Source organism: Carassius gibelio, chromosome B12 (assembly GCF_023724105.1).
Source record: "Carassius gibelio isolate Cgi1373 ecotype wild population from Czech Republic chromosome B12, carGib1.2-hapl.c, whole genome shotgun sequence".
Lineage (NCBI taxonomy): Eukaryota > Metazoa > Chordata > Actinopteri > Cypriniformes > Cyprinidae > Carassius > Carassius gibelio.
In genome coordinates this window covers 16,969,322-16,981,785 of record NC_068407.1, presented here as the reverse complement: position 1 = coordinate 16,981,785, position 12,464 = coordinate 16,969,322, and the positions used below count along the sequence as shown (strand labels likewise).

Here is a 12,464-nt window from a genome sequence, read left to right as displayed (position 1 = left end):
AAAGATGAATTCAAAACCACTGATTCAGTCATAGCTGGATCACCACTTGTGGATAACCACTGATGTAAAAAATGCAATCTTTAGATATTTTTCTGATGTTCTTCACCTATGCTATGAAAGACCAAGAGTGCTTTCCAGTATTATTAAATACGTTTCTTTGCTGTGTGGTGTTTAGATTAAGGGCGACTCGAAATCAGGAGTGTCCAAGCACCGGAACCCCGGCAGCGGAAGCGGTTGTAAAAAAGATAACCTGAAGGTGGAGACGGGAGAGGAATGCCGCACAGACGAGCAGGCCTTCCTGGTGGCGCTGTATAAGTACATGAAAGAGAGGAAAACCCCCATCGAGAGGATACCGTACTTGGGCTTCAAACAGAGTAAGTGCAGCTTCTTCACTTCCTCCTCCGTAACAGAGCTCTGGAAGTCTCAAACACTGCTTAACTCAAAAACCTGAACAAATATGTGTGTCACTTCCACAAAACGAATGGCATTTGAAAAAGTCAAGTGTTTTTCTAAAGTATCTGTTTCACACACACACAAAAATGTCTAGAAGAAAAAAATAAAAAGATACGATACGATACGATACGATAGCCAGGAAGCTTATTAAGTTAAGCACTAGATCTGTTTACTGACTGTGAAGCTTATTATTTGCATTTTATATAGAAGGATCATTTACGGTTATCGTGATCAAATAGAAACACATTTGACCTACGTCAAGATGCGCACATGAGTGTAGGAGTCTCTGCGTGAGCCCAGAGAGCAGATGCGATGTTCTTATTCACACTAGACACGCTCGTCACTATCAACCTTTTTTTAACCTTGTATCATGTGACACACACTTGTTGTAGAAGATGATTCATTCTTTTATGAAAGCAGTAAGAAAGTGTGTCATGCATTGGTCTTCTGGCTTAAGAATGTTATGTGACAAAATTATGTTTTCATCAAGTGATGTTTAATGAAGTGTTTAGAAATTGCATTGTGCCATCCCAAGCTAAATTAAAGCGACATTTCACTCAAAAATGAACATTTTGTTAGTTTATTCATATAAAAACTTTGATCATTGTGCATTAAACATGGTAAACAGAAGCTCGACTGAACAAACCTCATTGTTTCTCATGCATAAAGCTAACATGTTTGAGCTGCCGTTTTCCATGTCTGATGTGCATTGATCAGTGTTTTTATGTGAGTAAAAGGCTAAATTAAATCTGTTCATCATTGAAGAGACACAATCATGAGTAGACTTGATTAAACCACTCATTTCTTTTATGATCTCTTTATTAACTTTTTAAAGCTTCCAAATTTTGTGTGAATGGACTTTTAAATTAGGGGCTGAAATCTCTCTGAAATGTGCTGATTTGTGTTTCAAAGATGAATAAAGATCCTATGGGATTGAGATTGCACAATGACAGAATTGTATTTTTTGATCAACTAATCCTGTGTTTAATACTGGAGATAATTAGGCCCTCAGAAAACAGAATTGACACTAACAGGCTCGACGGTTTTATAGATTAATTACAGTGTGATCAAAAACGGGGATTTCTACAAATGTTTAGTTTTACATTTTTAATTGTTTACAATAAAATTGCTTACAATTTGTATTTGTTTACCAACAAAACAAGATATAAAATAAATGAAATGGAAAAAACTAATCAAAAACACGAGATCATTTTTCTTGAAAAATTATTTAAAATATATCATCTTACATTCATTTAAAATCATAAAAAAAGAAAAACAAATGGTTAGAGGGTTGGTTCAAGTTTGAACATGGGGACCAGTGTTTAAAAAAAATGCATGAAGAAAGGAAATACAAGTGGGAACAGACAAAAATAATAATAAAAAAAAAGTCCAAGAATTTAAAATGAAAAGACTCCACAGTACTTATAGGCACCTTTTCGAGGTAGATACATTAGAAAGTTAACAGTGGCAAGCTGTTTTACCCCTAAAGGTACACATTTAGTCAGTAGTATTTGTACCACTACTGATGTATCAAAGTGTCAGAAAGAGAGCAGCTCTCGGGTGTAAGTTTAATGTCATTCAGCCGACTTAAAACACCTTGCACTGTAACCCGACAGTCAATCAGAAGTAGCTATTGGGAGGAGGCAAAAATCAATACTACAGACAAACACCACTCTGAAAAATGCAGCGGCTTTGTGTGTGTCGCGATTGAATCTTGATTGATTAGTCCTCCAGCAGCAAAGACCCTCATTAATTTCTGCTGTGCCTTATTCATAAATGTGGCACAGCTCTGCTTCATTAAACTGACACAAATGTATTTAGTTTCATCTTTTTTTTTCATTCTCGCTCACTCTCTCAGAGAGGCCTCTGCTTAGCATTAGTATGCATATTGCGAATATTAAACGGTGGGGAATGGATTGTTGACGAGCGTTTCAAGTCATGTTTTAATTTGATGTTCAATTGATTGGATGAACGTGTTAGTATGGCTGTGTTCGGCATGGAATACTAGCGTACTACATGCTGCACAGTATACACTACGATACACTTAAAAATAAAGGAGGTTTTCCAAACGGGAATGTTTCAAAAATATCTGGAATATTTCCGAAATTTTCTGGAAATATTCCACCTTTTTGCAACCCTAGTAAAAACTATGCATTACAATATACTTAGACTGCAGAAAATCTCAACTGCTTGTTTGTTTATATCATCTCAAGATGTAATATATAATTGCTCAGCTCTAATCTACTAAATGCAACTTTAAGGCCAGAAGATATTAAGATATTATGAAGATTAGCATCATAATTTTCTGTAAAGCTGCTTTGAGATGATCTGTATTGTGAAAAGCACTATACAAATACAACTGCAAATACAAATTCAATTGATAATTTTAAACCGTAATATGTTACATTAAAGCCACACGACCTCATTATGTTTGGTGTCCAGTTATCATTTCCAAAATGGAAAGCATGGCTGTAATTACTTCCAGTCGTATGATCACACTTAAAATGGCAGGTTGAGTGCATTGCATTGTGGGATACAGTAGTGCATACTGCACATTTTTGTATATAGCATGTCATCCGGCTGTTTCATGCCCGGGTAAATTCTCATAACCTGCGCAGTGTACACTACAGCAGTATGCTATCTCGAATACAGCCGATGTAAATGCTTCCTGTGGAACTAATCGTCATCCTTGTTATCCTTCTTACAGTAAACCTTTGGACTATGTTTCAAGCGGCTCAGAAGCTGGGAGGATACGAGGTGGTGAGTGTTTACACCATTTGTTTGAAATCCAGTGCCGTTGGCAGCAAGCTTTTTCCTTTGGCTCTGAAAGATTCCTGAAAAACAAGAGTTTAGTTTTTTTTTTCCCCGGCCTGCTGTGTAATGTGTGTTTACTAGACTCCGGCCTGGATGCGGAACTCTCTCAGATCCAAATTTGGCCAGATCGCTCGCAGTTGTTACAGAATCTACAAGTGGAAAACACGTGTAACCCTTTTGCGGTGGAGGAAATTGGTTGGGGCCTGTCCACTACCCATGTTCAGGCTCTTAACGGGCCATTATTGTGCAACAAGCGAAGTGCGCAATAAAGGGAATTCACTTGGCAGCTTATCTGACATCTGCTCTGCGAAAAGTATGGTGAAAACATTAAAGTCCCATCTACGCGACCAGCTATTCGATATTTTCGGCGTGCATTCATCAGTGCTGAAGCTGTTTAGATTAAGAGCAAACAGGAAGCCACTTCTTGCGTATTGATCCTGCTGCCTGCCTCTCCCTGACATTTTTATGTTGCGTTGTCTTTGCCACAGAAATCTTGGCTTTTAATGCAGTTGACATCTGTAATGAAAATCATTGCACAGGAGGAGCCATGATGTCATTGGAAACATTTACGTTGCTCAAAAAGATCCGACTGAACTCCCCTCCTGAGGTTGAACTGTACTTGACTTGTTTAGAAACCGCAACTGTACTCCGGACCCCAAAAACCTAACTCGTACACAATGGCTGTGTTAAAACAAACAGCAGTCAAGGGCTATTACTACTGAGGGAGTTTAGAGGAGGCAGCGGAGGCCACGGGGCGATTCTGTTCTCATGCTGTCAAAACTGCAAACGCTTCATTAAACGCCGGAGGAGATGGCAGATGCCCTACTCAATGAATCAAATTACAGACGGGAAGTAGAGCACATGGTCGACGGTGTTTTAATTCAAGTGTTTCTACAATCGAATCGTGATTAGGTCTCTGCGGACATCGAGTCATACTGTATTTGGCTACACTGTGAGAATACTGTACTTCTTTGTGTTGTAACTGAATACATTGGCCTGGGCGGCTAAATCGCACATGCATTAATTTCCCAGCACTTGATGCATGTGGTTTTCCACAGAATGCATTTTATTGAGAGAGGCGGCCATTAGCTGCGGGGAAACGGCCATTAAAAATCTTTTAACCCCTCGTACGGTGAATGCACTAAAGGTCGCTCATGAATATTAATCGCTGTGTATATGAATTATGTTAATCGAGTGTGTGTTTTGATTCGGTTAAGAGTCCGCGTACATCAATACGCAATCTTATGACCTTGCGTGGGACATCATGCGCTCGGTGGTGTTTAATAAGTATAAAGCTTACGGGATCTGTTGAATATGCATCGATTTTCATCATTCCGCAATAAAGAAAGCCCAACATAAATGTCGAATGCATGGAAAGTGGAATGCTAATATCAGTGTTCGTTTCATTTCTGCTTCATGCAAACATCCATGACATGAACGTCCTCGTCACTCGTAATAAACTTGCACTTCTCATTTCAGATCACAGCGCGCCGACAGTGGAAAAATGTATATGATGAACTGGGCGGCAACCCGGGAAGCACCAGCGCCGCCACGTGCACACGAAGACACTACGAGAGGTTGGTCTTCCCGTTTCCTCGTTAGCCAGTGCTGATTTTGGAGAGAATCTGCAGATTTTAATTTTAAATACGATGCTCAGTATTAAACTTCTTTTGGTGGCTGAATAAATATTTAGACAAAACATTTAATTAAAAAAATTTATATTTTAAAAAAAGATCTTTCTGTGAAATTCTGCTCTTATGCGTGATAGGTTATGCCCATTAAAATCCATACACTGACCCTGTTCTTGACTTCATTATTCACACCCCATATTATTAGCAGCACCACATGAAAGCTGTGTCTGCACAACTCTAAGAAAGCTCAGCAGATTTCTGCAGATTCAAAACAAAAGATGTTTTTATAATATTCCGTGTCACGTTGTCCTACTTAACTGTTTTTATTTTCCCTGGTTCCTTTGACTAAGGATCCAGAGTGTGATTTTAACACAGTGAGGAACTGGACCAAAAACTGAAATCTAAAAATAAAGTTTGTTTTTTATTGAAAGGATTAAATGTTTTTAATAATCAACAATCCAATCAAACAGGAGTATAGAAGCATTTCAGTAGCACATAAGGCACTTTTTATCAACTTTTTAATAACATTTCTACTTCAATTTGTTGTTCAAATATAACCATTTAAACAATGGCTATTATAACTTACTTTCATGAAGGATTTTTGCATGCACACATTCAATAAGACATAACTAACTGGGTTAATTAAAATTATAATGAATAAATAATACAGTGCATACATTGTTTCTTTCTGGAAGCTATAGACACTGAATGGCTTTCCTGTGGTAACAGTAATGTTCTGTTGTTTACTTGCTATTTTATTGACGTCTTTCTGCCATTCAAACATTGATCGATCGATTGATTGATTACGTAAGACATGGTTTCATTAAAGTTGTACTTAGTGTTTTTTTCAACAAACCTTCAGAAGTGTATTTATGTTTTGTGCTATTACTAGAAGTAAATAGGAAGATATCTTGTTCTCGTTAGCTCCGTATTAGTTTGAATTTCTTCATAAAAATCTTAAAGCTAAGACACTTATGGTGATTACTGGAAGTCAGTCATGCTACAAGTAATGTTTAAAGTTTTGTTCACACACACTAAAAGACCTTGGATCATCAGAACGTAGAGCAATTAAAAATTAGAAATTGATGTTGTCAACAGGGCAAGTAAAGAAAATCTAATTAAAACAATTGTAAAAAAAAAAAAATATTAAAACTAAATATTGAACTAAATAAATGCCAGATGGTTATTTAAATTTAATATATAAACAATTTATATTTTAAGTAATGATATATGGGGTTATTATTCTTTTTAAAATCAAATTAAAATGCAATCACTTTTATTACTGTAATACACTAAATAGATTAAATGCCTATGTCTGCAAAGTGTTATTTGAAATGCTGCAAGTAGGGCAGGTGTTGTGCTTATTCTTAATGGCTTGGAGGCACGGGGAGACGGTGTTATTGTATTTGCTCTTAAAACTATTCAGTTCCACCTTTAAGGTTTGTGTGACATGTCTCTTTCTTCCGGCTGGCCATCGAGGGGTTTAGTGAGGCCCGGGCAGGTGGAGTTGGCAGGGATTGTGTTCCTGGCAGCTCTCCATCGTCAGACTTACTGCTGAGTCAATAGCCACTTATAATGTATCTGTTCAATGAATAATAGACTGCCAAAATCAGATGTTATAACCTTGATCAAACAGACAGGGATGTGCTGATGTGTCCACTTGTGCAGCTGCTACCAAGAGTAATTAATTGAATTAATTTGCCCAGCAAATGAAGCCATTCTGTACGCTGTTTGCGAGTGAAAGGCCGTTTCTGCTGCGATGACGCATGGCATTATGCCCCAGCTCGTCTTCGGTTTCGTGCCTCGGGACGAGCTACCTTTTGTTCAGCTACAAGCTCTGCTCTTTGGAGCCCAACTCAAGTGGCTTTTCATGGTAGCTCTTTTGCAGGGCCATTGCCAAGTGCAGCCCCGGTCACAGAGGGGAATGAAGATGTGAGTTTTTATGAGTCACCTCGCTTCTGCAAAACAAGGTGAACATGCCTTGATCTCGTGTGTGTGTGTGTGTGCGTATTTCTTCCTTTTCTCCCTCCCTACTCAAGGTAAAACCAAGTTCTTAAAAGATTTCTGTTAAGTACTTCCCCACCCTTTGAAGGGCAGCCGACTGAACTGACTTTGTGTGGAATTACTCATCTTAGAAAGCAGTCTGCAGGCACTCTATCGGTGGAAGAAAGCTTGCAAAGTCATGAATGAGGCATGAAGATGAACAGAAGTACATTCTGATCACGTGGTATTGTGCTTAAAGTGCAGCCTTGTTCTGTTTAGAAAAACTACAGCGTACAATAATTATTGAAAGGAATAGGCAACCCGAAAATAGTCAGCATTTACTCATAACTTGTATGACTTTATTCCTTCCATGGTACACAACAGGAGAATTTTGTAAGAATGTACTGGCTGCCCTTTTACATATTGTGAAAGTGAATGGTGTTTAGAGCTGCCATGCACTGCAAAATCGCAATAGAAGTGTTATAAAATCATGTGATAGCTTCAATGATGGCTACAAAAAAATATAAAATAATTATGTTTGACAAATAAAACTGACCATTTTTATTTTATGTTTCTGAAAGTTAAAACTGCAACATAATTTCTGTCTACATGTATGCCTATTATAGATTTTAAGATTTTTAATTAGATTTTATTTATTTTCATATTTTCAGTTTTCATTTTTTGTTTCACTTTGTAATTTTATGTGCTTTTTTCGTTTTTATTTAGTTTTTAGTTTTTTAAATATTACTATTTAGGTTTAATTTATTTTATTTCAGATTTATTCCAATCAACACAAACTAATATTTTATTAATTATATTTTAGATAATGATAATAATGACCCTGATACTATTTTTGACATGATCATTGTCAGATTATATATTTATTTCATTATATCTATTTATTTATTTATTTATTTGATCTTTCATTATATGGAAAAGAGCAGCCAGGATATTTTTCAAAAATGCACCTTTTTTGTTCCACAGAAGAAATAAAATCTTAAAAGTCTGGGTGCGTAAATGGACAGAATGTGTTCTCCAACTGCTGCTAATGATATTTACTGTATTATCTGATTAGCTTTTGGATACTGTGTATGTTGTGGCGGGAGAGATACAAATGTAGATTACAAATTAGGTCATAAAATATGACATCAATAACCTTGAGAGATACTGCGGCATTCCAGCTCGTCCTCCGCCCCCCTCCCCTCTGCTTTTTTAATTATATAGGTCAGTGGCACTGATCAATCTGGCCCTAGTTATTTATTTAATCCTCCTCTTCCCAGAGAGAGATCTTTGCTCCAAAAATGTTCTGCTTGTGAATACTTGTGCTGCAAGAACAGCTTTCCGAAACCTTGTTGAGCAACTTTAGTCCTCTTGCTGCAGTGGTCCATTTTTGTTGCTGTGTGAATTTCTACTTTCCCTTTAAAAAAAAAAAAAAAAGCTCTACAGATGGTTTCTCACTGCACTTGCCGCTGCAGAACTAACCAATTCAGGATGCATGCGGATTTGCATAATGTTTGAATAATATTTGCTGTGCATGTACAAATATTATCTTGCAATATAAAAAACTACTGTTAGGTGCATTCATTGGCTTGGAAAGGAATGCTAACCTACTAGTTACTGAATGCCATGCAATAAATATAGCATACTGCCTACTGTGTGAATGCATTATTTATTGGCAAACGAATATCAGTATCAAGTATGTTGCATATTTAATTTAGCAAAAGTCACCCAATTTTAATATTATTATTTGCATTATTATTAGTATGCATTTATTTATAGTAAAATTTATAGAAAATAAAATTTTGGCATACTTATTAATTCCATGTATACAGAAAATGTGCATATTTTGCAATAGTGAGAATAGTTCTGTATGTTAGTATGCTATTCCAAACATAGCCGTTGCATTGCGGGATTTCTTGCACAATGTGAGATCCTCGTGGTACTTGATTTTTGTATCCCCCACTAGAATTCATGTTTGCTCGAAATTCAAACAAGTCACGCTTCGCAGAACTCATCCTTGAACCTCTAGCCAGTATGCCAGATTTGAATGCAGGCCCTTTAAGTGGAGTTTAACGATCTGGCTTTGAAGGAAGGCTTTTTCCCAGAGAGCAGTTTCTGTCCCCTGAGAGATCGGAGCTTCATTTGAGACTGTAGCTATAGTAAACAATAGCAATATGCATTTATTATCCCTCGAATCATTAGCTAGAGCACCGCATAACCCAGCGATATCGCTGCTGCACGTTCTCTTGAATGTCAGACGATAAAGATTTGGGTTCTTAGAAATGCCAATCACTGATCCACATCTATTTATGATTAGCCGTTTATCTGTATTCACACCATTTGGCTGTATTTACCTAGTGGAAAGGAGCTGCGGTGTGACATTGTGGTTGTGAAAGCTGAAAAAACCTAATTAAAACCCTGATTGATCTAATTAGTTTATCATCGCAATTTGCATGTCAGTTTACAGGCTCATTTGTCCTACTAAGATTCCATCGTGTTCTTGCTTTAACGAGACAAACACAGCACATTGTCAGCAAAATTTTTCTCAGTGAAAATTCTCTGAGGTAGTTACAAAAGTGGATATAAAAAAATCAAACAGTATCATTTTTTCTATTGATTTTTATACCAGAGGGCTTTTTGACTAGCTGACGGCTGCAGTGTACTCTCATGTGTACACAATATACGATAATTCAGCTCAATTTTATTTCCTCAATTTAAAGCATTCTTGATTAAAGTAAAACACTAAAAAGTATTAATTTCTAATATCTGATTTGGTTTTAACCAAATCGTGAGATATTTGAAGTTTAATGTTTAGTTATTAAGCCGGACTGTGGACCAATAAGATGTAACGGTGGGTGGAGCTTCCCAGTAGACAGACATTGACAACAAAGATAATAACGTCTGCGAGAACTTCCTCATTTAGAAGACCCTAAAATACGTCACTGACTTATATTCGACACTTTTGAAGACACGTCCAGTACTGCTGCACGCTCCGTTTCCCAGAATATATTTATAATGTGGAGTTTTTTAAGGCTTTATTTTGGAACAGCCACCATGTCAATGTATTTTCTTTTTCCACGTACAGCTTATTTCTGCTTTATCACTTCACATTGCGCTGAGAGCGTTGTTTATGCTGGGCTAAAGATTGAGCAGCGTTCGAGCTCAGGGCGTCTAATTTAAAGTCTGTAAATCACTGCCCAGGAATGTGGCTTTCATTTCAGAGCGGATTCCAACAATGAAATATTTCGCAGGGAGGCTGTGTCTGTACAAATGACAAAAACACGGCTCTCATCGCGTATTATTTAGAGCATTTAATATTAAAGCTGGCTTTCGAACGTTAATGGGTTTTAGCCTGAAGGGAGTTAGTGAGGTAATTTCAGGTCAAAAGGCCAGGAATGACAAAAGGCCTTTATCTGCGTTCCTTCCCCTCTCTGTTTAACTGTGTGAATCTGGATTAGTTCAAGGGTCGACATTCTCTCTCCCCGGTCCGCCTCTATGATTAATTTGCTGTTTGCCCCTGCGGAGAAAAGCAGAAACATTCAAATGATTTCCCCTTTTTAAAGAGTAGGGTTGATCGTAGCTTGTACAGATGTGATTACGAACGTGCTGTTTTGAGGTCACCTTAACCTCGATTATGTCTAATAACAGGCCTCTGGTTGTTTGTTTAACGTTCATTTGGTATGGAAACCTGCTGATCTGTCATCTAGCCCGTGTGTGTCGTTTACTGCGGCGGCGGTCAGAATTTACAGTTCGTGGCATTTCGGCAGGCACTCATTAGGGCCACTTCTGTGGAAGTAAACTCAAGGCTCCATCAGACGGCTTGTTTAATAAGCAGTAATGTCGGATCCCGGGCACGTCTCCCCAACACCAAAGCGGTGGAACGAGATGAATGGGAAAATGAAATTGTTGATGTCAACAACCATTTGTCTTAGTTATTTCGGAATGTGGCCTGAGGGGTGCAGAGCGAGATGAGAGCGGTTCTCTGTGAGCGAGAGCACTCAAAGACAAACATGCTAAAAATAGACTTGAAACAGTTGAGGTTGTGATTCTTAGTGTACGGTTTTACTTCCTGTTTTGTGGGCCTCACAGCTGGGTATTGCGCCATCTTGTGACCAAGAAGCGGAAGTGCATCTTAAACAATGCTGTGTGTGTAGAAAAACGATATTAATAAAATGAGACCACAGTGTGGAAATAAACGTCAACATATAAATCACAAAAAAAGGCCTGTTAAGATATTTTGAAGTTTTTTTTTCCAAATGATTATTCTCAGAATAGTTACCAATTAATGAAACCAATTTATTTAAATGTAATACATTTATTTACATGACTTTTTAAAATTTGTACAAATGTTTTTAAAAATATAAAATGAAATATTTTAATAATATAATAAAAAAATCTATAAGCATAAAAATGAAATAGAGAAACAAATATATAAAACAATAAAAATACCCATCACACTCAAGTTTTCAAAAATGTGCTGTTGTCATGAAAATGTCACAATGCATAAATAAATAAATCCTTTGTGCACGGCAAAATAAAAATATGAGCCAGACATTCTAGACATTTTTGACAGGTTTCATGCGATTCAACTACAGCCTGTGTCATATTTATTTTTGTGCTGTGGGAAATGTATGCACATAAATCAAATCACATTAATAATGATTTAATACTTGCTTAAAACCTGAAGCCTCCCATGTCTGTCGAGTGTCAGTTTTCATAATATGATACATTGGTATATTTGTACTCACAGTGTATTTCTGATACAGTCGTACTTGTATATTTTTCAGTTGCTGTGGCAACACTGGATGTCCAAATGCAAGTCTATTGCATTATGTAATGCTTATGTAAATCAACAGAGCTATTTGTGCATGAGCTATTTCAGTGGGCAGAGGAAACCTGAGTATTGATTGCAGGATGTTGTTCTAATAGCGGCACCCGCGCTCACAGGACTGCCGTGTTAAATATTACTCATTTGCTCTAGGAGTTAGAAAGAAAATGGAAAAATATCTCCCATCCCGAATGACTCACTCTTCAGAGAAGATCTTTATATATACCGGTGATAAATGTGGAAGAAATTAAATAAGACTTTCAGTTCCTTCATTGTAACTCAGTAAGATCTCTTTAATATCTCACTTGTTTCTTTTGAGACCAAAGTCTCAGATTGTTCTCTGATTGGCCATTCACCAAGGACCGCAAGCAAAAATGTGAATATTTAATATGAACTCTCCCAATTTGAAAAATAATTTCAACAAAGGCTTTTTGGTAAAAATATGTCTGTGGCGACACTTCTGCAAAATGATATTACGTTGTTACACTTAAAAGGGTAATGTCCCATGATTGACACTAAAAGGGTGTTCAGTTTTATCCAGAAAATGAATCTGGCAACGTTTTATTTTATTGGTTGTTATTTATGTGACTGCTCGATCAAATTTGAAAATAATGTATTGCCACAAAACCCTCTATCCAACAGTGTTAGCTATAGCAAACACCAGATACATACACTGCTGAGGAACCCATGTCATTTTAACTTAATTCTACAGTCTTAGTGATTTTTATTTATTTTTTTGTCTTGTGACTCGTGTT

At 37.0% G+C, this 12,464-nt stretch overlaps 1 protein-coding gene across 1 annotated transcript in view; it reads left to right on the top strand.

Moving 5' to 3' along the window:
- LOC127969180 (AT-rich interactive domain-containing protein 5B-like) overlaps positions 1-12,464 on the top strand; it is a 103,193-nt gene that overhangs the window by 70,800 nt on the left and 19,929 nt on the right. Inside the window, exons 6-8 of the mRNA XM_052570962.1 lie at positions 176-374; positions 3,161-3,213; positions 4,747-4,844. Of these exons, the coding sequence (XP_052426922.1) occupies positions 176-374; positions 3,161-3,213; positions 4,747-4,844 (350 nt within the window). The remainder of the gene's footprint in view (positions 1-175; positions 375-3,160; positions 3,214-4,746; positions 4,845-12,464) is intronic.